Genomic DNA, 27,216 nt, shown 5'->3' on the forward strand with positions numbered 1-27,216 from the left:
AGGATTGAGGGAGCTGGTTCCTCACATTTGCTTCAGACTCCTTTAAAGAAGAACGTATTCTTTCTTTCTGTGCTTCAACAGGATCAATTTTGTGCTAATTGTTATTTGCTTCAAACGCAAACTCTTCTTTTAGTGGTTCGCAAATTTCTGTTCATAGAGATGTGAATTATTCATGAGTGCTGCATTTTGGTAGGTAAAATTATTGCTTTTGAACATGTACTTCTTACGAAAATTTATGTAATGTAAGAAAAAAACAGAAAATTAATTTTCACTTGCTGTGCTTTGTATGGAATAAACTGAAGTCTTTGATTTTAAATGAGGAGTAGAACAAAGACAGATGTTAGTAAAGGTTTGGTTGGAATCGAAGTAGGCCAGTTTTCGCGGTTTTTACGAATGTTGCGAAACAAGAAGCTTGGAGGAGGAGTAATCTGAACAAAGTCTTATAAAAAAAGAGTATTATAAGAGGTACTAGTCGATGTAGCAGAAGGTGAAGTCGGATCTAAGAGATTTTATTGCGTGTGGAAAATTATCGTGGTGTACGTGTGTGATGGCAATGTTGTGGAGCTGCTTAATGAATGATATATCGACCTGTCGGTTATTCATTGTACATAAGGATGGTGGAGGTGCCAAAGGAAGCCAAACTGGACGACCGACAAAATGAGTAACATACAGAGGTGTTTCCTAGTGAAGATCAACAAGCTAGAAGGAGAAAATCGAAATTTCGTTAATGGCTGATAACAAATGTGCTAATTTCGAGAAGTTTAATAAATGGAAGACACTCAGTCAACACAAACTGGAGGAAGAAGCATGAAGGATTAATTTGGTCAAGCATTAAGAAGCTGGTTGAGGAAAGAACTGTCGTTTACATGGACTGTAGCGTGTGAATTATCTGTGTAACAGAAAGATTTAAAACCGTGCTTGAACGTTAATGTTTCGCAGCAAAGATAGACCTACCAAATAATATGAGTGCTAGCACGAAGTTCGCCGTAGTGAACATCCTTACGTAAATGTGCACGCAAGTAACTAAATTTAATCTAGCATGTGTTATTATCACTGAAATTCTGTGCTCTGCTAAAGCAGTAAGGCACATCCCGGCAGCAATTTCCGTTTGCATTATTTAAATATTCCATTTTTTCACCTGACGACAACGCCGAGTAAAAATTTCCATTATGTAATTTTTAGTGGAAATAGTACGTATATGGTTGCCGAGGGCCGACTTTTGCTGCGACGATTGACTACGACGAGAGATGACCAGAGTTCACGCAGCATTCCACGGAAACAGCCTGTGACGTCAGCGGTAAAGGATCGAGGCCCACGAGAAAGACAGGCCGCGGCGCACACGATCACTGACTGCCTGAACTCGCTCGCTCGCTCAGCTCAGCAGAAAAACTGCGTTTCGAACTCGCAGCTGGCCATGTACGTAATAATGAGAATTGCATCTTCTGCTGGAATCTGCTATTTTGAAGTCTTACTGATTAACAGTACTACAATGAAATTTAACTTAAGATCAATATTCGATGTAATTGATGTAATGGCTTAATAGTCCTCATTTGTTACAAGAAGTAGTGCATTATTCAACTGATAATCATTCTGACATGATTTTAATTTTATTGCACCCCAGTGTAGCCGTAACAAGTTATAAGTAGTCCATTGGACTGCCGATCACGGTAGGACTAATAACAGTAAAACTCCATAACAGCGGATTCCTGTAGAAGATGCAATTCTTGTTTGTAAGTAAACACTTAGTTACGAGTTAACAAGTGAGAAATGTACTTTATCTGCTGAGTTGAGCGAGCCAACAATCTCAGGCCTACCTTCGTGACGTACGCGCCGCGGTCTGTCTCTCTCGTAGGCCTCGTGTAGGATTCGGGAGCGAATGTGATCAGCCCAGGGAGGTAGTTAGTAGATGATCCTATCGTTTGCCGTCTAGTAAACTCAACAGAATATCAATGCCAAAAGAACATAGTTAAGACAAGGTATCTGTATGGTGTGAAAGTGGCAACTGACTCTGAAGAACAAAAAGTGTGAGATTCTCCGGATGAGAACTACAAAGAAATCGTTAAATTTCGGTTACACAATAAATAATACAAATTTAAAGGCTATCGATTCACCTAAATAGCTAGGAATTACAGTTACAAACAACTTAAATTAGAACCATTAAATAGAAAACGTTCTTCGCAGAGCGCTTAGAAGATGCAACAGACGTACTAAAGAGATTACCTACACTACTCTTGTCCGTCTTCTGCTAGAGTATTACTGCCCGGTAAGGGGTCGTCACCATTGATGGAGGATATCGAGTAAGTTCGAAGAAGGACGCCTCGCTTTCTATGGCAAAATAGGGAAGACAGCATCACGGATATGGTGCAAGAGATGCGGTGGGAATCATTTGAATAAATATGTATTTCCTTCCGGCGACATCTCTTCAAAAAAAAAAAAAAAAAAAAAAAAAAAAAAAAAAGAAAGTCAGTCAACATCTTTCTCCTCAGAATCTCAGAATGCGAAAATATTTTGATAACTCCAGCCTACATAGGGAAAAACGACCATAGTAATAAAATAAGAGAAATTTGAGCTCTCAAAATAATATTTAGGTGTTCATTTTTCCCACGTGCTATTCGAGAGTGAAAGGATGGAGAAATAGCCTGGAAGTATTGTGCGAACGTTCTGCAAAACACTTGGTCGTGAACTGCAGAGTAGTGACGCAGATGAAGATAAAATATGGGTTACAGACTTTGAGCCAGATTTGAAAACACAGTTCAATAGAGAGGTACTGATTTCTTATGTCCCAAAAAACTCTGACGAACTCAGTGAACGACCAAATAAGTAATGTTTTGGTCGTGATGGTTCGTTGGTGATCAATGCACACGCACTTGAATTTATGTGTGCAGTGTGTTATCATGACTAAGCATTAAAACTGCATATTAATGTGATAAGTAGGTAGAAGAAATACTCCAGAAGAAGACGGGAAAGTGTAGTGTCGTCAGCCCCTTTGGTAGGTTTGTTGCGTCTTCTAAATGTTCTGCAAATAAAACGCAACCGTATTTTGTTTTCTACATAATGTCATGTACGTAACCGTTCCTATTTAAGTAGTTCGCACCTGTAACTCATAGGTATTCAGTTGCAGCGACAGCATTTAGATTTCTGTGATTTGTATCGCAACCAAAATTTAACGAATGATTTTTTAGTACTCATGTGGAGCAACTCACACTTTTTATTGTTTTGGATGAACTACCACGCTTCGAATCATTTTGTAATTTGTTTTGTACTAGACGACAAATGGCAGCATCAGCTACAGCCAGACAGGACAGTCGAGATCGTCTCTTAGAACGTCGATACAGGTTAAGCGCAGCAGGGGGGCCCATAACGTTCCCTGGGGAGTCCCTGATTTACATTCGGTTTCACTAGACGACATCCTGTCAATTACGACAAAATGTGTTCTTTCTGTCAGGAATCTGTGACTCCACTGGCACAACTGAGGCGGTATTCCGCACCCGAGGAGGGAGGGGGGAATTAGTGATTAACGTCCTGTTGACAACGATGTCATTAGAGACGGAGAAGGAAAGTGGCGTGTCCTTTCGAAGGATCCATCCTGGGATTTGCCTTAAGTGTTTTAGTGAAATCATGGGAAATCTAAAACAGGAAGGCCGAAAACGGATTTGAATCGTCGTCCTCTCGAATGCGCGTGCAGCGTGCTAACCACTGCGCCACCCCGCTCAGTTCCGCACTCGTGTAATTTTATTAGAAGCATGAATTCAACTGGAGATACCCTGTAGACTGTGTGTGAATATACACTACTACCCGTTAACACTGCTACACCAAGAAGAAATGCAGATGATAAATGTGGTGTCACCGCCAGACACCACACTTGCTAGGTGGTAGCCTTTAAATCGGCCGCGGTCCGTTAGTATACGTCGGACCCGCGTGTCGCCACTGTCAGTGATTGCAGACCGAGCGCCGCCACACGGCAGGTCTAGAGAGACTTCCTAGCACTCGCCCCTAATTGTACAGCCGACTTTGGTAGCGATGGTTCACTGACAAATTACGCTCTCATTTGCCGAGACGATAGTTAGCATAGCCTTTGGCTACGTCATTTGCTACGACCTAGCAAGGCGTCATTATCATTTGCTATTTATCTTGTGATGCATGTACCGTCAAGAGCTATGTTCACACCTTATGGATTAAAGTTAAGTCTTCCAGCAGCTTCGTACTTTATTTGCTAGTCTCAAAGACCTTGCCTGTTCCAGACCTCACGCCATCCTTTGTGAGCTTAAATGCGTGCCTTTCGGCTACCCCACAGTGGCTTGGCTGTCTTGCCAAGTCACAACAGTTTGGCGACGAGGATTGGCGACGAGCCAATTCGCGTTTGTATCAATACGGACTAATTTACTTGTGTCATGGCTTCGCCACAATCTCCAGATGTACTGTCCGAAATTTATCGCTTGCAGAATCAGCAGACGCAGGCCTTATTGGATGCCCTTGGACAGCTCGTCCAGGGTCAACGTGCAATGCAAAACGATGTGGTAGCCGCCGCTCCACCGCTACCGCAGCCACAACACGCTGGTGCACCAACTTTTCGTCCTTTTGATGCGGCACTGGAAAGCTGGACGGAGTGGCCACGCCAATTTGGATTCCATCTCGCCGCCTACAGAATTCAAGGTAATGAGCGGCAGCCTTTTCTCCTTTCCGCCGTAGGTGTCCAGACGTACCGTGTGATAGTGAAATTATTTCCCCGACGCGACGTAGCAACTCTGTCCTACGACAAAATTTTGTCTGCATTAGATGCATATTTCAAAGAATCAGTCAATGTAGTTGCAAAAAGGTATACCTCCTGTCGTACAAAACGTACAGCCGGTCAGACTAATAGGAAGTGGGTTGCAACTTTGCAAGGCCTTACTAGGGATTGTGCTTTTGAGTGTGAATGTGGACTTCCTTATTCAGATACTATGGTACGTGATGCAATTGCACAGAATGTTGCTGATGTTCGTATACGGGAACAGAATTTGAAACTAGTCAATCACTCCCTTCAACAAGTGATGGACATATTGGATCGGCAGGACACACTTCACTTTGCTCAGGAATCATTTGAAACTTCACCAGCCGTGTGTCACGTTAACCGGTCCGCCGGGCGCGCTGCACGGAACAGTAAACAGCCCTCGCACCAGTCCGCACAGCTGCCGCCAATCTCTCCGCTACGTGTGCCGCGCCAGCAAGCAAATGCAGTGCTAAAATCATGCCCGCGGTGTGCTACTAGACATTCGCGTGAGAATTGCCCATCACGCCAAGCTATTTGCTTTTTCTGTAATAAAGAGGGACATGTTCAAAGTGTTTCCCAGAAAAAGCTCAGATCGGAAGCTCACAACCATTCCAGGACCTTTGTTTCACGCCGGAATCGGAATCGAACCCAGAATACTCAGGCTCTTGAACCTTCGCCCATGGACATTCATGTAGTTCATTCCACTCTGCCCAGTACCACTCTCTCTAACAGTGACTGTGTTCATCCCACAAACAGTGTGCGTTGACATCGCCGGAAATCCCGTCAAGTCGCAAGTGATTCTGTACCAGTGTCAGTTCACGCTGCATGAGACAGTCGCTCTTGTCGTCAGCAGGACAATAAACTTTTTGTAGATTTGGACATTAATGGCAATGTGATACCATTCCAGCTCGATACCGAAGCTGCAGTTTCCTTGATCAATCACGACACGTACAAACAGCTGGGCACACCTCCGTTGTGTGCCGCAAATGTTAAGCTAACTACATATTCAGGACAAGCAATCCCTGTGTTAGGACAGTGCAGGCTTCTTGCAACATACAAAGGACAAACAAAACTTGTGTCATTGTACGTCCTTCATTCTTCTTCTGCAGTGAACTTCTTTGGTTTAGATTTATTTCAGTTGTTTAACTTGTCTATAGTCAATCAGGTCCTATCAGTGAACCAGACTGTGCCTTCAGACAGTGTTTCTCGTCTATGTGAAGAGTTTACAGACATTTTTGCACCGGGCCTTGGTTGCGCTAAGAACTATGAAGCACATTTGGAACTGAAAGTAAACGCGCAACCGAAATTTTTCAGAGTGCGCAATGTTCCCCACGCATTGCGTGATGAGGTCGCAAGAACATTACACGATTTGGAATCACAAGGTGTGATTTAATGTGTGCGGGCTTCTCTCTGGGCATCACCCTTAGTAATTTTGCAAAAACCTTCCGGAAAATTGAGACTTTGCGTGGACTTTAAGGCAACAGTGAATCCCGACTAGTGACTGCAACTTTTCCTTTACCCCGCCTTGAAGATCTTTTTGACAAACTGTGCCCGGGTAAATATTTTTCGAAGTTGGACCTAGCAGATGCGTACTTGCAAATACCGATGGACGAAGAATCCCAGCGCGTTTTGGTGGTTAACACGCATCTTGGTTTGTACCGCTTTAAACGACTGCCATTCGGGTGTGCATCCGCCCCTGCATTGTTTCAGCAATATCAGCAAACTGTTTGTGCGTCGGTCCCTACTGCAGCAAACTATCTGGACGATACTGTGATCTCCGGAAAGACAGAAGAAGAACATTTAGCCAATCTCAGAACATTATTTCAGGTCTTGCGACAAAATGGTCTTCGCTTGCGGAAGGACAAATGTGTGTTTTTTGCTCGTGACTTACCCTATGTGGGCCATGTATTCAATGTCCAAGGCATACATCCCAGTCCAGAGCACCTCCGTGCCATACAAGAATTGCCTTCGCCGCAGAATTTGAAGCAGCTACAGAGTGTGCTGGGAAAAATCAATTACCATCATAAATATGTGCGCCACGCCTCTTCCATTTCAGCTCTGCTTCATCGCTTACGCCGTAAAGGTGTTCCGTTCGTCTGGACGACGGAATGCGAACGCGCCTTTCGCCAGTTGAAATCGGCGTTGCTTTCCTTACGCCATTCGATCCCCAGAAACCCCTTTTGTTGATGGTGGATGCATCGGATTTCGGGATCGGTGCTGTGCTTGCGCACAAAGATGGTTCGCACGATCGCCCCATTGCCTTTGCGTCCAAATTGTTCTCGTCTGCACAAAGAAATTATTCACAGATCGAGAAAGAAGCTGTGGCTCTCGTATTTGGTGTTACAAAGTTTCATGATTTCTTGTATGGTCGTCACTTTACCATCATCACAGACCACAAACCTTTGACATCGCTTTTTCATCCGACCAAGCCTGTACCCCCACGTACAGCTCAGAAATTCATTCGCTGGTCTATTTTCCTCTCGCAGTACCGCTACGATATCTTGTATCGGTCCACTGCTAAGCGCGGAAACGCCGATGCGTTGTCCCGTTTGCCTGTTGCTGAGGATAGAGCATTCTATTCTTCTGAACTCGCTTGTATGTTCATTGATGCGGAAACCGATGACGTGGTCGAATCGTTTCCCATTGATTTTCGTCGTGTAGCTACAGCCACAGCTGCTGACCCTGTCCTTGCTACCTTTCTGAGTTTTGTTGCTACGCAATGGCCCTTGTCAAAGTCACGGATCGAGGATCCGTTGGTTCGCCGATTTTTTGCTCTCAAGGAGAGACTTTTTGTTCGACGTGGTGTTTTGCTGTTGTGTTCTGATAATGATCAGTCCAGGGTCGTGGTCCCACGTTCGTTACAGTCCTCTGTTTTACGACTTCTCCACCAAGGACATTAGGGTATAGTACGAACGAAACAACTTGCTCGCCAGCACTGTATTTGGTTCGGAATCGATGCTGCGATTACGAAAATGCGCTCTTCTTGCATGGCGTGTGCCGAACAACAATCCGCACCACTGCGGAAATTCTTTGCATGGCCAAAAGCCACTTCCCCTTGGCAACGCTTACACATCGATTTTGCTGGTCCATTCTGGAATGCTCGATGGTTGGTTGTTGTCGATTCCTTCAGTAATTTTTCTTTTGTTGTCCGGATGTCTTCCACGACGTCTTCTGCCACCATCCAAGTGTTATCTGCTATCTTTTGCATTGAAGGTCTTCCGCAGACTATTGTTTCCGACAATGGCCCACACTTCATGTCCGCAGAATTTCAGTCATTCTGCAAGGCCAATGGTATTCAACATCTGACGTCCGCGCCGTTTTCGCCACAGTCAAACGGTGCCGCAGACCGTTTCGTCAGGACTTTCAAGTCACAGATGTTGAATCTGAAAGAGTCGCATTCTTGGGAGGACGCGATATTGCTCTTTTTGACCTCGTATCGCTCTCAGCCCCGAGATGGTCGCTCGACGGCTGAGTTGCTCCACGGTCGTCCTCATCGAACCTTGATGTCTTTGCTACATCCGCCGCATCAGGTTTCTGTGCAGCGGCAGACACCTGGTTTTGCCCCAGGCGACGTTGTCTACTATCGTAACTATCGAGGTTCACGGCGTTGGCTCGCAGGGCGCATTCTTCGCTGCCTCGGCCGCGCTATGTATCTGGATTTGGGGGCCTCTGGTGAGGTGCGTTGGCATCTGAATCAGCTGCGCCTCTGTCGTCGCACGGGTTCTGCCGCTCCCCGTCTGCTTTCAGTGACGGTGCCGTCCGGTCAGCGCCCTGGGGACCCATCTACTGGCTCGCCTCATCCCCAGGTGTTACCGACGCTGCCTTCCATTTTGCCCCATGGCGCCGCGCCACCGCCTGTTCTCCCGCCGGCGACGCCCGCAGTGGACGCGTCGCTGCAACCGCCGGGCGCCTCCCTGGGTCACGCGCCGCCGATCGCTTCCCGTGACGAGCTGTCCTCCGACATGGAACTCTTGCCCGCTCCGGACCACATGGCGTCTTCGCCCGTCGGGTGCGTCGACCCGATGGAGGTCGACCCTTCGGCCCTTCCTGTCTCTTTACGGGCGCATACACCGCATGTTGGCGTGCACCCTGGACTAGGTTTTCAGGCGTTTCCTAGCTCCCCTCGAACGGAATGGCAGGGCGCGGGTGGCACAGCCTCGCCTGTTGTTAGGCTCCCCACCTCGTCGCATACGTCAACATGGGGTCCTGCCCACGGCGGGCGGAAGCCTTCTAACACAACCGTACGCCGATTTGCGGTGGAGGAATGTGGTGTCACCGCCAGACACCACACTTGCTAGGCGGTAGCCTTTAAATCGGCCGCGGTCCGTTAGTATACGTCGGACCCGCGTGTCGCCACTGTCAGTGATTGCAGACAGAGCGCCGCCACACGGCAGGTCTAGAGAGACTTCCTAGCACTCGCCCCTAGTTGTACAGCCGACTTTGCTAGCGATGGTTCACTGACAAATTACGCTCTCATTTGCCGAGACGATAGTTAGCATAGCCTTTGGCTACGTCATTTGCTACGACCCAGCAAGGCGTCATTATCATTTGCTATTTATCTTGTGATGCATGTACCGTCAAGAGCTATGTTCACAACTTATGGATTAAAGTTAAGTATTCCAGCAGCTTCGTACTTTATTTGCTAGTCTCAAAGACCTTGCCTGTTCCACACCTCACGCCATCCTTTGTGAGCTTAAACGCGTGCCTTTCGGCTACCCCACAGTGGCTTGGCTGTCTTGCCAAGTCACAACAATAAACGGGTGTTCATTGGCCAAATATATTTTACTAGAACTGACATGTGATTACAATTTCAAGAAATTTGGGTGCATAGATCCTGAGAAATCAGTGCCCAGAACAACAACCTCTGGCCGTTATAACGGCCTTTATACGCCTGGGCATTGAGTCAAACAGAGCTTGGATGGCGTGGTCAGGTACAGCTGCCCATGCAGCTTCAACACGGTACCACAGCTCATCAAGAGTAGTGACTGGCGTATTGTGACGAGCCAGTTGCTCGGCCACCATTGACCAGACGTTTTAAATTGCTGAAACATCTGCAGAATGCGCTGGCCAGGGCAGCAGACGAACATTTTCTGTATCCAGAAAGGCCCGTACAGGACCTGCAACATGCGGTCGTGCGTTATCCTGCTCAAATGTAGGGTTTCGCAGGGATCGAATGAAGGGTAGAACCACGGGTCGTAACACATCTGAAATGTAACGTCCACTGTTCAAAGTGCCGTCAATGCGAACAAGAGGTAGCCCAGACGTGTAACCAATGGCACCCCATACCATCACGCCGGGTGATACGCCAGTATGGCGATGACAAATACACGCTTCCAATGTGCGTTCACCGCGATGTCGACAAACACGGATGCGACCATCATGATGCTGTAAACAGAACCTGGATTCATCCGGAAACATGACATTTTGCCATTCGTGCACCCAGGTTCGTCGCTGAGTACACGATCGCAGGTTTCCCTTTCTGTGATGCAGCGTCAAGGGTAACCGCAGCCATCGTCTCCGAGCAGATAGTGCATGCTGCTGCAAACGTCGCCGAACTGTTCGTGCAGATTGTTGTTGTCTTGCAAACGTCCCCATCTGTTGACTCAGGGATCGAGACGTGGCTGCATGATCCGTTACAGCCATGCGGATAAGATGCCTGTCATCTCGACTGATAGTGAGCAGCACGGCGTTCCGTTTTACCCTCCTGAACCCCCCACCGATTCCATATTCTGCTAACAGTCATTGGATCCTGACCAACGCGAGCAGCAATGTCGCGATACGATAAACCGCAATAACGATAGGCTACAATCCCATCTTTATCAAAGTCGGACACGTGATGGTACGCATTTCTCCTCCTTACACGAGGCATCACAACAACGTTTCACCAGGCAACGCCGGTCAACTGCTGTTTGTGTATGAGAAATCGGTTGGAAACTTTCGTCATGTCAGCACGTTGTAGGTGTCGCCACCGGCGCCAACCTTTCGTGAATGCTCTGAAAAGCTAATCATTTGCATATCACAGAATCTTCTTCCTGTCGGTTAAATTTCGCGCCTGTAGCACGTCATCTTCGTGGTGTAGCAATTTTAATGGCCAGTACTGTAGATTCACATGAACGACATTTTCTGATCCGTGGTGGTTACTTGTCAATAGGTAATTTTCTTCAAGGTATTTCATAACAATGAAACACAATGTCCTACTGCAAATCGATGTCAGTGACATGGGCGTATGGCTATGAAGAACTCACCTTAACTCTGTGGATCCTCCTGGCCACGCCCACGACAGTGAGCCCTTCTCTCAGCAGGGCCTGTACGATAGCGGCGCCGATTCCTGAGCTGGCGCCCGTCACCATGGCGACGCGTCCCCTGTCCTCTCCATGTCGTTACCTGCGTCTGCATTGTCCGCCGCTTGCGACGCAACTGATTCGGCGGCACACGTATCTCGCCGTTTATCAGGCGCTCCTCAAGGCCAGCCCCACAGCCTCTGGCAGTAAGGCACTCCAAGAACGCACTGCTTTGATGATAATAATAATCGTGATTTCGTGTGGCGCAAAGGCCCTGTCAGGCCTTCCAGTTTGACGCCACTTCGGCGACTTGGGTGTCCCTAACATACCACTGTTATCTAACAGTTTATTCTAGGCGCTGCAGTCCGGAACCGCGGGACTGCTACTGTCGCAGGTTCGAATCCCGCCTCGAGCATGGATGTGTGTGATGTCGTTAGGTTAGTTAGGTTTAAGTAGTTCTAAGTTCTAGGGGACTGATGACAGAAGATGTTAAGTCCCATAGTGCTCAGAGCCATTTGAGCCTAACAGTTTAACGCGGAATCCACAACAACTGCCGTTCGTGGCGACTCACCAGATCGTTCAGAGGTGAAGGACAGCCTAAAGGCAACGTGGCTACCAAGTCTGTCGTGACGTAGCTCTCGCCTTGCATAAAATGTTTTCGGTTTAATTGCAACGTCAAATTCGGTTAAAATACCCAGTTTTCAATGGCTGCTCCGTCTTCTGGGACTAATTCCGGCTGTCGTAAAATATTGTTCACTTTTACAATTATTTCACTCGCACACGAAGTGGCCGGGCTGGCAGGGGATAAAACTGCTTCTCAGAAATAGGTTACACAAATTGAAAAGATGGTTTAAAATAAAAACACGCGGAAATAAGTGAAGATTTTCCAAAAACACAAAGGAGAAAGATATTTAAGATTTTTTTTCAGTTAAGCGTATGTCAATATTAAGATAAAAGAAAAAGAAACTCTGGTAGGCTATACTGAAGATTTTAAAAACTCCTGAATGATCTCATATTACACAACTGGCTGTTAAAATTGCTACACCACGAAGATGACGTGCTACAGACGCGAAATTTAACCGACAGGAAGAAGATGCTGTGATATGCAAATGATTAGCTTCTCAGAGCATCACTTAAGGTTGGCGCCGGTGGCGACACCTACAACGTGCTGACATGAGGAAAGTTTCCAACCGATTTCTCATACACAAACAGCAGTTGTCCGGCGTTGCCTGGTGAAACGTTGTTGTGATGCCTCGTGTAAGGAGGAACCATCACGTTTACGACTTTGATAAAGGTCGGATTGTAGCCTATCGCGATTGCGGTTTATCATATCGCGACATTCTACATCTACTTCCATACTCCGCAAGCCATCTGACGGTGTGTGGCGGAGGGACTGCAGCTCGCGTTGGTCGAGATCGAATGACTATTAGCAGAATATGGAATTTGTGGGTTCAGGAGGTTAATACGGAACGCCGTTCTGGATACCAACGGCCTCGTATCACTAGCAGTCGAGATGACAAGCATGTTATCCGCATGGCTGTAACGGATCGTGCAGACACGTCTCGATCCCTGCGTCAACAGATGACACGTTTGCAAGACAACAACCATCTGCACGAACTGTTCGACGACGTTTGCATTAGCATGGACTATCAGCTCGGAGACCACGGCTGCGGTTACACTTGACGCTGCATCACAGACAGGAGCCATGCGATGGTGTACTCAACGAGGAACCTGGGTGCACGAATGGGCCGGCCGAAGTGGCCGTGCAGTTAAAGGCGCTGCAGTCTGGAACCGCAAGACCGCTACGGTCGCAGGTTCGAATCCTGCATCGGGCATGGATGTTTGTGATGTCTTTAGGTTAGTTAGGTTTAATTAGTTCTAAGTTCTAGGGGACTAATGACCTCAGCAGTTGAGTCCCATAGTGCTCAGAGCCATTTGCACGAATGGCATCACAGCATCATGATGGTCGCATCCGTGTTTGGCGACGTCGCGGTGGACGCAAATTGGAAGCGTGTATTCGTCATCGTCATATTGGCGTCTCACCCGGCGTCATGGTATGGGGGGGCCATTGGGTACACGTCTCGGTCACCTCTTGTTCGCGTTGACGGTACATTGAACAGTGGACGTTACATTTCATATTCGATCCCCGCGCAACCTATATTTCAGCAGGATAATGCACGACCGCATGTTGCAGGTCCTGTACGGGCCTTTTTGGATACAGAAAATGTTCGACTGCTGCCCTGGCCAGCACATTCTCCAGATCTCTCACCAACTGAAAACGTCTGGTCAATGGTGGCCGAGCAACTGGCTCGTCACAATAAGCCAGTCACTACTCTTGATGAACTGTGGTATCGTGTTGAAGCTGCATAGGCAGCTGTACCTGTACACGCCATCCAAGCTCTGTTTGACTCAATGCCCAGGCGTATCAAGGCCGTTATTACGGCCAGAGGTGGTTGTCTGGGTACCGATTTCTCAGGATATACGCACCCAAATTGCGTGAAAATGTAATCACATGTCAGTTCTAGTATAATATAGTTGTCCAATGAATACCCGTTAATCATCTGCATTTCTTGTCGGTGTAGCAATTTCAACGGCCAGTAGTCTACATTTAAAATAAAATAATATGTATTTTGTTATGGTGTATTGGTGATGCTGGTGTGCATGAGTATGTTACCTGCTATTGTAATGAATTTGCCTTTACTGTACTGGGGCAAAGCCGAATGAGCGCACTGCATGAGTAGTGAATAAGATCATTGCCTCTTTGTTTTGTTTTATCGGTGATTGAGTTGATAGACAGTTTAGTTGTGCAGCGCTAGGACATTTTGTTTGGGGCATAGTAACGAACAGTTGAGTTTTTCACAGAAAGAGATCTGTTATTGGCGAATCTGAGAGAAACTAATTGGAAGCTTTATTATGGATATGAATCCTCATTTATAATACTTTGTTGTTCTTTATACAGGGTGTTTCTTTAACAGCGTGCAAAAATTTGACGGGGCATAGAGGATGCTTCACTGAACAATTTGAGGTTGGGATCCTGGGATCGGAGAACCCAGCTTAAGCAGATAATAGGAATAAAATCACATTATGTCTGCTTTTTTACAAATACCATCATTCACACAATGAACGTTGCATTTGTACTGTATTTTACCGAACATGCTGAAACTGACGGCCCTCAACCTCAATGCAAGCGTGACATCAGAGAAGAAGATTCTGACGCACCCTAACAAATTTCCGTGGTGTGGTCTTCACGTTGATAGGTCCTTCATTTCTTCTTGCCAATGAAGAAGTCTCTCGCTGTCATCGATCGAGAGAGATAAATGCTCATGATGGATGATGCCTGAAAGGAAATCGTCCCCTTTTTTTTTTTTTTTTACTTTAGTTACAGTTAACTGCAAATACTCTCATTGACACAATGATCGTACCATTTCTACTATATCTTATAAAATGTGCTGAAGCTGGCGGCCATGAACTTCAATCCAAGCATTGCGGCGGCGCTGTTCCTTTCGTCCTCTTACCTGCACCTACCTGTGAACTCGTTGCAGCAGATATCGCCGGTAGGAAAGCAGAGCAGAAACCTATCGTACTGCAACTCCCACCAGGCTGCATAAAACGTAACTATTCTAAGAATCGGGTAAATGTCTTAATACTGGAAAAATATCGGTGTAGTCTGATGTCGAGAATTACAAGTTCATTGCCGATCCCGTGCCAATCCTAACACAGTCACGCTCAAACCCTTTCATTCACGTTAGCAAGTTTATGGTAACGTATTTCCTGAAATCTGAACAGCAACAAAGCTTTGGTTGTTCTTAAATGAAAATGCTCGCCATACTGTTAAGTTTATCAGTGTCTATGCACTCAAGTTTTTAGTCACCAATCTGCGCAGTATGTCACGCAGAATTATTGTCTTTCCTCATAGACGAAGTTACTTATAAATCCATAATTTCTAAAATGAACACACAGGGATAAATATGCCTTCACCTTAAAACACTTTTGAAACATGTAGTACAACTAAAAGTGGCAAATTACAACTTCCTTCGCAGCTCATATTGCACACGATCGTACCACTGAAAGGCTGTGCGCCGTCTCACTAGACAGCTGTAGGCCTTCTGTATCTCCAAGAGCAAAGACGCGGGAAGAATACTCCATTCTGATTGATCAGTTCTCTTTAAGGCCAATAGGAAAACATTATTCTCCCGCGTTAGTCCGCGCTTTTCATGAGTAATGTAAGGGATCCGTGATCCCACGAACGTAGATGCTAGTATCCGACGCCCAGGTCGATAGTAGACAGGAGTCGATTGTCAAGCGCTGCAGGAGGCAGTGAGACGAGTGTCGAGTGCAGAGTAGTGCTGGAGTGTCGAGTGAGAAGTAGTGTTGGAGAGACGGGCAAGAATGGTGATCAAGTGAGTGGTAAACGGTAAAATTTACCGGAGTGTGACAAGTGAGCACGTCCCCCTGATCGTCGTGGGGTTGACCCTCACTAATACCGATTCGTGAGTGATATGAAACAGAAAGTGACAAGTGACGAATTACGTGTTTCGCGTCGGCCAGCAACAACCATGGATTGCAGTGAGGATTGTTGTGGATGTTAACCATCATCATTGCGTGTGACGAAATACCTAAAATCAGCAACCAATAAGAGATATAAACGTACTTAAAACTGTAAGGCGAAGGTAGCAACTGCTTCAGAATTTGTGTGTTTGTAGGAACTATATATCAGTTTGTAGATGGCAACCTTTATGGTCATTAATAATAGACAAACTTTCAGTCATTCCACCATTCAGTCTCAGAACAGCCACTCTCGGTTGAAATACGTCAGAAACCACAGCAGAAAAACCGATAGCCTTTCATCCATTAAGCACACGGTCATATAATCATAATAATTAACTGTTTGGTGGCTTCGATAAATTACACAAAATCCAGTAAAGGAATTAAACGGGGGTGTTTCACTAACCAATCAACAAATAACACACTTTAGAACCGTACTTTTTACCGAAATAAGTATTTAGCATTCTGATATTTTGTTTATACTTTACTTTATCGACTATTTTGATTTGCCCTCGAATTAGATTTCCTTTTACCATAAACTTACTTAACGTATTGTTTTACAAAATTTCCCGTCGTCTGCATTCACACTGTCTTTCTCAGTAGACCAATGATATACATATTTACTTTAGATCACATTCATGCATCATTCACACTGCTAGAAGCATATACAAAACTGTACAAACAAAAATAAACAAAAAGCCTTGAAGATATAAACATAATTCAGAAAAACATTGTCTAGACGTGTTTCTTGAAAGTCTCTGTGCACTCCTGTCCTCTAGCAGATGAAAATAAGAACTACGTACTCAACTGTGTACCCGCTTCAGAACGTCTGTCACTGTGCACGCATGAGCCATTCTCCCGATACACAGTCTCTAGACAGGAGCGGTATAAGGCGCTACGCTTCAGCATGACATCGGCCAACAAGATTCTGGCGTACCCTGAAAAATGTACCTGGTGTGGTTCGAATCACATCACAGGCAGCTACACTTCTGGCAACTAATTCCATCTCCGTATCCATCGGCGCTTCATACACAAGTAACATTAGATGTCTCTATAGGAAATAATCAAGTGGAGTCAGAGCAGGTGACGTCACAGGCCGTGGAATAGGATCTCCCATTCTAATCCAGCGCCCTTGAAATACTTCTTAGTGATCAGGCTGGACCTCCTTATTTCTTTGCAGGAAATAAAGAAAGTACATGTAAATAAAATGTAGAGTAAGTGTAATCCAGTGCGCATGTTAGTTGTACATAAGCTGGAACACAGTAATGCTAGACAAAGAAAGCGGTAGACAAGTTTACTTCCATATCTCCTTAAGCTGGCTTCTCCGACCCCAAGTCCCCTACCTCAAATTGTTCAGCGAAGCATTCTCTACGTCTTGTTGCATTTTTGCACGCTCTCGCGGCAAGACCCTGTCTTGATGGGGAAGATTTTTGGAGGAGTTTTTAAGGTATGTTCGTAGTTTCTTTGTAATGAGAGAAATTTGTAATTCTTAAAGTCTTCTTAGGCTGTGCAGTCCTTTCATCAATATTCAGAGTCTGATTTCTTACAAAAGATTTTCTTTAAAGTAAAACCCACCTCCATGATTCATAGTAATGTTTTAATATTCTGTCGTGTGTACATTGCACCTAAAATCACACGCGATTACAGATTGTTTCTGGCAAGCAAAAAAATTTAGAGCAGATTATTTACTTTTAGTTGCTGCATCTGCTGACTTGCATTTGCTTTCGAAAACGTCAGTACTCCAGACGCAAAAACAGCATGATGTGTAGGATGTAAGTCACTTTTATTTCTGGGCAAATCGCACCTTGTATTCTTGAGCATACAGTGGGTAGTTGGGATTTTCTGGTGTTGTACTAAGAAGCAGACTGATTTTCAGCGAAAAGCATTGGTAATTTCAAACAGGTATTTTTTCCGAGTGGAGTAGTCTGTCAATATTCCAACACTGCACTTCATACCAAGCAACGTTCATAACGTACTTTGGTACTGAGCTTTACTTATAGTTTTCACTGAGCACACAATTACTTTCTTTTGGCTCGTAAGTAGATTCATTTTATTTATTTCAAATTTTTCATTTTATGAAGTTTAAAGTTTTATTTCGCGACTCGTGCGCATCCCAGGTCTGAGAAACAGTCAGTTTTGCTCAGCAGTTGAATGCGACACCTGAAGTACATGTTCCAAGTGAAGAAAATTTTTGAATTCAGTATGTATACTGTTTTCTCTCGCATACGGAAAATTTTTATAGAAAGCTTACAATTATTGTGAGGAAGGTGCACTGACTATGGGACCTGTGGGACCGCAGGAAGCCTGATAACCAGCAACGTGGAAGAAGTGGGAGGATGGAAAATGGAAGGAAGGTGTGAGATGGAGCATAGCGACAAGGATTGGAAAGAGGGGTATCTTTCGGGGCGTATTTCAGCGCTGCGGAGTGGGAGTTGGTTAGAATTCCAGCGGGAGAGGATCTATAACGCATGAAGATGCTTAGAAGTTGGAATGTGGATGCTATGGCGCAGCAAGGTATCTGGACTGGTGATTAGAGAAAGCGAAATTCGTATGCTGGGAGTGGGTTTTTCGATTAATATACTGTATCCAAAGGCGCTCTATGGTGAGGAGAAGGTGTGGTTAGTGGGTGAGTTGGTACACGGTGAGAGCTGGAAAAAGTAGGAGGGTGTATTAGGAAAGGCGAAGTGTGGTATTTCAAAAATTTCAAGAGACTTGTAGGATTTACGGGAGATGGAAGTTGTGGCAACTTTGGCGTAGGTGAGGATGGGACGAATGACTGATTTATAGTTGACGTTAAAGGCAGAACGGTGTAGACATCCATGCGTGGCCTGTTAGTAATTCTAACATTTTTATTCATTTCGGGTTTTGTGTTGGATTGTAAGATATGCATTCAGTGTTAGTTTTCTGACAGCAAAGCATAAGAATAGAGTCATGGTCTGGAGTGTGTTTTCTTGGTATGGTTATAGGCAGATATCTATTATAGAAGCAATTTTGAGAGATGAACGATAAATTAAAGTATTAAGATCCAGTTAACTCCTAAAGCGCTAGAATCATTTCACGAAAATGTATTTATATTTATGCAAGTTGGAACTCCATGACATAAACCAAAAGTTCACTGAAATTTTTCAGAGAAAGCCACATGAAAGTGCATGACTGGCCTGAAAATAGTGCAGCCACGAATCCCATTGAATTATAGTGCAGCAGTTTAAATAGTTCAATACAAGGTAAGTATCATTATTTAATTTAATTTTAATTGATTTTTGTTTAGTTTTGCCAATACATAGCAAAGTATAATCAATGTAAAAGTTATTCATTTATACACATGAAAAATTATTAGTATTAACAATTTTTCAATCCACATCCATTGTCATCCACATATATTCATAAAACTAATTTTCGTTTTCCCTCTAATGGCAGTTGCAGCTATTTTTTGTCCTAACGAAGCATCACTTGCTTATATTGTTTCTTTCACATCTAATTGAAGTTCTTTATCTGATTTGAGTCTTTTTTCTAAATCTTTATTATCTCTATAGGCAATATCACGTTTTTTACAAGTTTCATCTAATGGAATAATTCCAGGATCCCCATGTGCTAGACATTCTTCACGCTTAGTAAATGGTCCACTGTAAAAATTTACTGGAAGATGCATATCCACAATAGGTAAATTATTTAAAGCCCATTTACTGAGCTTCTTTCATGTTTTTCACTTTTCCTAATGAGTGAGGAAAATTATTCAAAAAATTTAATCAAATGTGAAAGTCCTTTTGGACTATTAATAAAAAGCCTTACATTTGTATGTTAACATCTGTGTTATTTCAACTTCATCATTATGATAATTTTTATTTCCAGCTAAGTCTTCTCCACGAATTACTGATAATTTATCCATTAAATCTCAAACATCATTCATTCAAACATATCTGATGGGTTTTCTGTAAACTTCTTTATTAAACCTTCACGTATTTTCTCAAGTGAACTTATTTCTGAATAATCTGAAGAATCAATAGTTGATCTTCCTCAGTTTGGGAAATACTCATCAACAATTCTTTTTATGAAATATCTTTATTTATTATATCTACTAGATTTTATTTTATTTGGGCTACTCTCAGAATATAATGCTTCTGATTGATATAATACATATGCATAATTAGATAAATTAACACCATCAAATTTTTCATCCATATTATCCATAATAATGTTTTTTTTCAGTTAAAATATTCCTTAATTCATCTGTACCTTCATATGTATTTTCGCCAATACCTAATTTATCTTCATTGATGTCAACTGGTAATTACCAACATATTTAAATATACCAATGGGACTCAGTCCAAAAACTTCATCTTTACTATGGTTAATATACTGTAACATTGTTTCACCAACATTAACTTCTTGGTGCTACTATTAATTTGTTTTTTTTTACAGTATCTGTCTTGTGTTTTATTTTATTCTCTTCTTTCTACTTTTGCAATTCATCCTCTATTTCTGCTTCACTTAATGTACATTTATGTTGTGGACTTTCATAAGATTTAATTTTTAATATATCTCCAAAAACTCCTATATTATGATGATATGGGATCATTTGTTTTCCAACTGCTCTATTTTCTTCAGTAGCTATCAGAACATTGTCACCTAAACCTTCGATTCCTTGTTTAACTTCTTCAATAGCAGTGATAGATTTTGTATTTTTTTGTTTTTTCTCCAAAGCTAAAACTGTTCTTTCATTTCTTCAGCTTTCTTTCCAGATCGATGAGCTTTTTTAAAAAATTCTAGGTTGTGTTTTGGAAACATTTATCAGAGATGAAAAAATTATTAAATATTTTTAAACATTTATGTTCACATTTAACATTAATGTTGATATGGAATTCTGTATTTTATTTCTGAACTTACTTTCATTCGCTTTTCTAGTGATATCTATCATAAAATATACAAAATGATCATTTCAATATTTACTGCACATTTCTTTAAAAATTGTCAAATTTTAAATCACTTTCAACAAACTCATGATAAATTTGAGTGTCACTTAAATTTGTGTCATCTTCCCTGAAAATATAGAAAAAATTAAGATGGTCTATGTCTATTACTTATTGTCGACCTCTAGTAAAATATTCTTTAACTATATCACAATTTTCAGGGATTAATTCATCAAATACAACTACAGAATCATCTACACATTGATATAATGGAAAAATTTCATAGTTATTTTCAAAAAAGTTGTGATTTTCCATTGTGCTAATCTTCAATTTTTTCACATCTTTTTATAAATTCTTTATATTTTGGTTTATCAAAACTTTTTGAATAAACATAAAACTGATTAATTTAATTCCAGTTCAACTAACTTTGAGCTAGAATATATTTGTCAATCAATAATGTTGTTTTTTTGGAACCACTTGATCCTACAATTGCACATCAAATAGAACTTTGTGAAAGTTTACAGCGCCTACTGTTTTGATTCCTTTTCTCGAATTCTTATTTTTTGTTCCAAATCTGTCATTCATTTAAATAAATTTTTATTAATACAAATGTAATGCAGTCAAGATTCCTTCATCTGTCACAGTAGATTATTTCAGTTAAGTGGTAAGTCATCTATTCGTAGAAAAAGATATCTGTTCCAATAAGAAATGCTGGTAAACATTATATTAATTGGCTTTTATTCAATTTTTTTAAGTCCAAATATTATATTGAAAAATAGTAGATTTTGTTGCATTGTGGAAACTATCGAAATTCCCATTGGTCAGAACAGTTTAAGAAATTAATCCAACTCATTCATTTCAAAAATCCAAATAACCATATTAATACAAATGAAATTTAAAATAGAACTGTTATCGAAAGTGATGTGGAATTATACATGGACATAAAACATGGTATTGTTAGTACATTAGCATTTTGTGACCAGGTTGCAGAATAACATAATCACTGATACTAAAGATATTCTTAAAATTATTTCATTTCAATTACTTAATATAAATTTTAATATGATTAATGCAACATTTCTTAAACATACAGATCATTTTCAGAGAGAAACTGATATTATTGCTTCATTTAAACCAAATAATGTATTTCGAAAGCGAGTTGTTTATGAAGCACAATATCCTGGAGCTATTCCTACGTTTGATACTTTCCAAGATTTAGAAATTACTGAAACTGATGAAATGAGAGTGATTGACTTAATGGTTGTTCTAAAAGGGTCTTAGTAAATTTTATCCTTAATAAATCACGAAAAAATCGTGAGTTATCGGTTCCACTCATTTTCTGTGAATGAGAAAATAATTGAAACGAGCCCAGAAACGATACAGAGATTTAAATAAATATTGGTAATAGATGGCTTCATATGAATCATGCACAATTGTACTCAAACTTTAGAATTGTTATACCTAGTCCAGATGGATCAGCATCAGATTTTACAACTTATCATGAAAATTCAATAAAAATTGTTAGATTATTATGTGACAAAACTGTTTGATTATGTGACTGTAAAGAAAGGAAGCAATATTTTTTCTAGAATCGGACATCATTTTATTTCATCAACAGCTACATTATATTTGACTTAATCTGTTACTGATAAAATAAGCTTGGAAGGACATATTCTTAATGATGTAAAAGTAAGGAGTAAGAAAAATGAGGTACTTTATACACTTGGAATACCTGGTCCATTTTTTACTGTTTATAAAGAAATTATGTGGTAAGGAGATTTATCAGTAATTTTTACTAGGTAGTCTAGTTCTGAAGATGCAATTCTTAGATAGCATGATTATAACAATGCCAGACGTGAAATTGACGATGCACTTACTAAGGAAAGAGAAATTATAATAGAATCGATGGAAATTCGTGTACCATTTGTTAGTAGTAGTAGTAGTAGTAGTAGTAGCAACTTTATTCATCAGTAGATCTCTCTTTACAAGGATACAGGACATGTCAAAGTATTTACAAGTTTAGACCAATTTAAAATAAGCTAATTCGTACACACTTATCCTTACAAACTTCTCATTACAGACAATCATTAGATATACTCCTGGTATACAATACTCATTTTACAAATAACTTATTAAATAATGTAATGTCACACTGTTCGCTCATATCTCACTATCAGTCACTGCACACACTATGCACACATTGTTTTATTGTACTTCACTCACTTCACACACGAACACACACACACACACACACACACTAACACACACACACACACACACACACACACACACACACACACACACACTGGTGATCTGTAGGCCATTTTCTGTACCACAACTTCCCATTTTCTGCCTTGAAAAACTGAGTCAGCATCCCTCCTAAATGAGTGTGATGTTGAGCTCAGAAAGAAGAAGAGGTGTTAGTATTCTGCTATGCATAGCATGAGGGTAAGATTCTCTAGAACAGGAAAAAAGAAGGAAAAAAACGTAGTGTGATGGTGCTATATGGAATGTTGGATGTTTTATAATCATTATTAATCTTACTTGATTCAAAATCTTTTTTACCAAACCCTACTTTTTTTATCTAAGTAATCCACCAATGTATAAAATATATTGCACAAGAGGTACTTCTTAGATGCCTTTTTAAAAAAGTGTATTTTTGCAATTTCTTTAAAAGCTTTTGGTAATTTATTGCACAGTTTTATTCCTTGCTAGAAAATGCTGTTTTCAGTTTTATGTTTATTTTTTCTTGGCAAATGTAAGTTGAGTCTAACTCTTGTTCCGTGGTCATGGACAGAGCTGTTTGTGCGGTAATTACCAATGTTATTTTCGATGTGTACAACTGACTGGTAAATGAATTCAGATGGAGCAGTTAAAATCCCCAGTGTTTTAAACATAAATATGAACCAACATATGAGATAGAACAACAAGAAAATATTATTAAAAATGCAAAATTCTTTTTATAAACTGTAGAAGTTGCAGGATTGAGTGGTAAGAAAAATTTCTAACTTTATGTCACAAATTACTATAACTCTGCAGAATGTGATATGCTATATTTCATATATGTTACATTTCAGACAAATCCTAAAAATAATCAGTTACTTGACTGTTCATTATTTGAATAGGTTAAGCTACATTTTATATACCTGAAAATTTCAAGAAATGAAATTTTCCCATGGAGATGTGGAATATTAATCCTCCACAAAATTTTCTCAAAGCATACGATGCAGTACTCGATTTTGAATGAGTTACACGACTCAACTAAGTCACTGACATAACTTAATATAACTTCATAATGAACTTTTCTATCTATGAGCTTAATATGAGTCGTAGAAAGAATATCATATCATCCAGAAAACGACTATGTAACTTTGTACAACTTTTTATGAAAAAATTGCTAAGGCTACTATAGCAATTGTAACAAAGTCAGACCTTTTAACCAAGTATTTAGACTGAAGAATATTGGACATTGCCTCACGAAGTCCTCAAAGCATCAGTGGTGTGGAGGAGAGCTAGCCATTTGACAAAATGTTTTTTATTCTCGCTTCTGTATGACTTGTCACCATCCCACAGTTGGTATCAAGACCTATCCTAAAGAGTGGATGGTGTGTTTCAGCCTGAAATAAAGGAGCACTCTGTTACCTCAGAGAGAGGCCTCCATGATGTGCTAATGTAAAGAAGGTCGGAGGCAAGAAGCGCTGTCTGGAGGAATAACAAAGTGGAAGGTTTTCGATAGTGAATGTTTTGCACTATTTGAAAATGAATTTTTTAATTAATTTCATTATATCGAATTCGCTCTGTGAAAATTTTGGACTTTTTGATAACGGATTTATTTATTTACTTACTTTTTTACATTCACCATAATTCATTTTATTTATTTTCTTGCAGTCACCTTTTATAAAAAATAATTTATTTTGTATGAAAAAAAATAATTATGTTGAAAATTGGTGAATGTGATATGAAAAATATTTATTTTTATTAATTTTCTAATTAGTTTAGCATAAAATACAATTTTTAACTAAATTATGTAGTTAGTCATAACATCTAAGCTTTCACGGCTGGCATCCTCATTAATTATAACTTCCGGGCTGAATTTCCATGGTCCATATGTAAAACTGCTTCTCTTTCTTGACGTTTTGTTGCCTACTGCAGGCAACATCTTCTGAGGTGAGTCGGCAAAAGTTTTAATTTATGTAGTTAGACTGAAAATTGGATTATAGTCGCTAGAAAGTGTACATGCTAGGTAAGCTCTAGTCAGGTACTCGCGAGGTACAAGTTAGATGGTAAGCTAGAACTGTGGTAAAACCTACACTATCTAGCTACTACTGATATGGCACACATGCCATGCCATGGCTCGTGAGCTGAATGCTTTCCAACCCTCAACACATACTGTCAGGTGACCCATTTGGTAAGTGGTGCAGAAGGAGCTCAGGGGTTTAAAAGGTTTCCCACTGTAGAGAGATGTAGGCTGCACAAACTAGAACCAGAAACAAAGTGGTTCTTGAAGTTGAGACGCCATTCAGTTTGATTTTTTTTTGTATCTTACGAGATACTGCTGTATTTGCATAAACATTTGCTCCATGCTATAACACCATTTCAGTGACGCTACCACCTTGTCCAGAGAACTGATTAGCATCGGATCCAAGGTATTGTTCTGTAAGGTGATTTTTTTAGGAGGCAGTATTGCCAAACATTTATCATGCAAATACAGTAGTGGATATGTCAGGTTCTGAATCGTTGTTGTTGTTGTGGTCTTCAGTCCTGAGACTGGTTTGATGCAGCTCTCCATGCTAATCTATCCTGTGCAAGCTCCTTCATCTCCCAGTACCTACTGCAACCTACATCCTTCTGAATCTGCTTAGTGTATTCATCTCTTGGTCTCCCTCTACGATTTTTACTCTCCACGCTGCTCTCCAATGCTAAATTTGTGATCCCTTGATGCCTCAAAACATGTCCTACCAACCGATCCCTTCTTCTAGTCAAGTTGTGCCACAAACTTCTCTTCTACCCAATCCTATTCGATACCTCCTCATTAGTTACGTGACCTACCCACCTAATGTTCAACATTCTTCTGTAGCACCACATTTCGAAAGCTTCTACTCTCTTTTTGTCCAAACTATTTATTGTCCATGTTTCACTTCCATACATGGCAACACTCCACACAAATACTTTCAGAAACGACTTCCTGACAAATCTATACTCGATGTTAACAAATTTCTCTTCTTCAGAAACGCTTTCCTTGCCATTGCCAGTCTACATTTTATATCCTCTCTACTTCGACCATCATCAGTTATTTTGCACCCCAAATAGCAAAACTCCTTTACTACTTTAAGTCTCTCATTTCCAAATCTAATACCCTCAGCATCTCCCGACTTAGTTCGACTACATTCCATTATCCTCGTTTTGCTTTTGTTGATGTTCATCTTATATCCTCCTTTCAAGACACTATCCATTCTGTTCAACTGCTCTTCCAAGTCCTTTGCTGTCTCTGATAGAATTACAACGTCATCAGTGAACCTCAAAGTTTTTATTTTTTCTCCCTGGATTTTAATACCTACTCCAAACTTTTCTTTTGTTTCCTTTACTACTTGCTCAATATACAGATTGAATAAAATCGGGGAGAGGCTACAACCCTGTCTCACTCCCTTCCCAACCACTGCTTCCATGCTCCTCGACTCTTATAACTGCCATTTGATTTCTGTACAAATTGTAAATAGCCTTTCGCTCCCTGTATTTTACCCCTGCCACCTTCAGAATTTGAAAGAGAGTATTCCAGTCAACATTGTCAAAAGCTTTCTCTAAGTCTACAAATGCTAGAAACGTAGGTTTGCCTTTTGTTAATCTTTCTTCTAGGATAAGTCGTAAGGTCAGTATTGCTTCATGTGTTCCAACATTTCTACGGAATCCAAACTGATCTTCATCGAGGTCGGCTTCTACCAGTTTTTCCATTCGTCTGTAAATAATTCGCCTTAGTATTTTGCAGCTGTGACTTATTAAACTGATAGTTCAGTAATTTTCACATCTGTCAACACTTGCTTTCTTTGGGATTGGAATTATTACATTCTTCTTGAAGTCTGAGGGTATTTCACCTGTCTCGTACATCTTGCTCACCAGATGGTAGTCCGCCCTGGTAGCTGAGTGGTCAGCGTGACAGACTGTCAATCCTAAGGGCCCGGGTTCGATTCCCGGCTGGGTCAGAAATTTTCTCCGCTCAGGGACTGGGTGTTGTGTTGTCCTAATCATCATCATTTCATCCCCATCGACGCGCAGGTCGCCGAAGTGGCGTCAAATCGAAAGACCTGCACCAGGCGAACGGTCTACCCGACGGGAGGCCCTAGCCACACGACATTTCCATTTTTACCAGATGGTAGAGTTTTGTCAGGACTGGCTCTCCCAAGGCCGTCAGTAGTTCTAATGGAATGTCGTCTACTCCTGGGGCCTTGTTTCGACTCAGGTCTTTCAGTGCTCTGTCAAACTCTTAACGCAGTATCTTATCTCCCATTTCGTCTTCATCTACATCCTCTTCTATTTCCATAATATTGTCCTCAAGTACATCGCCCTTGTACAGATCCTCTATATACTCCTTCCACCTTTCTGCCTCCCCCTCTTTGCTTAGAAATGGGTTTCCATCCGAGCTCTTGATATTCATACAAGTGGCTCTCTTTTCTCCAAAGATCTCTTTAATTTTCCTGTAGGCTGTATCTATCTCACCCCTCGTGAGATAAGCCTCTAC

The 27,216-nt window shown here is 41.6% G+C and overlaps 1 protein-coding gene across 1 annotated transcript in view; it reads right to left on the reverse strand.

The window, feature by feature from the left end:
* Positions 1-24,888, reverse strand: part of LOC124788589 (farnesol dehydrogenase-like) — a 196,157-nt gene extending 171,269 nt beyond the window's left edge. The window contains exons 1-2 of the mRNA XM_047255893.1: positions 24,874-24,888; positions 10,996-11,118 (exon numbers count right to left, since the gene is read on the reverse strand). Coding sequence (XP_047111849.1) covers positions 10,996-11,118; positions 24,874-24,888 — 138 coding nt within the window. The remainder of the gene's footprint in view (positions 1-10,995; positions 11,119-24,873) is intronic.
* Positions 24,889-27,216: the final 2,328 nt, after the last annotated feature.

This window comes from Schistocerca piceifrons, chromosome 1, assembly GCF_021461385.2.
Source record: "Schistocerca piceifrons isolate TAMUIC-IGC-003096 chromosome 1, iqSchPice1.1, whole genome shotgun sequence".
NCBI classification, from domain to species: domain Eukaryota; kingdom Metazoa; phylum Arthropoda; class Insecta; order Orthoptera; family Acrididae; genus Schistocerca; species Schistocerca piceifrons.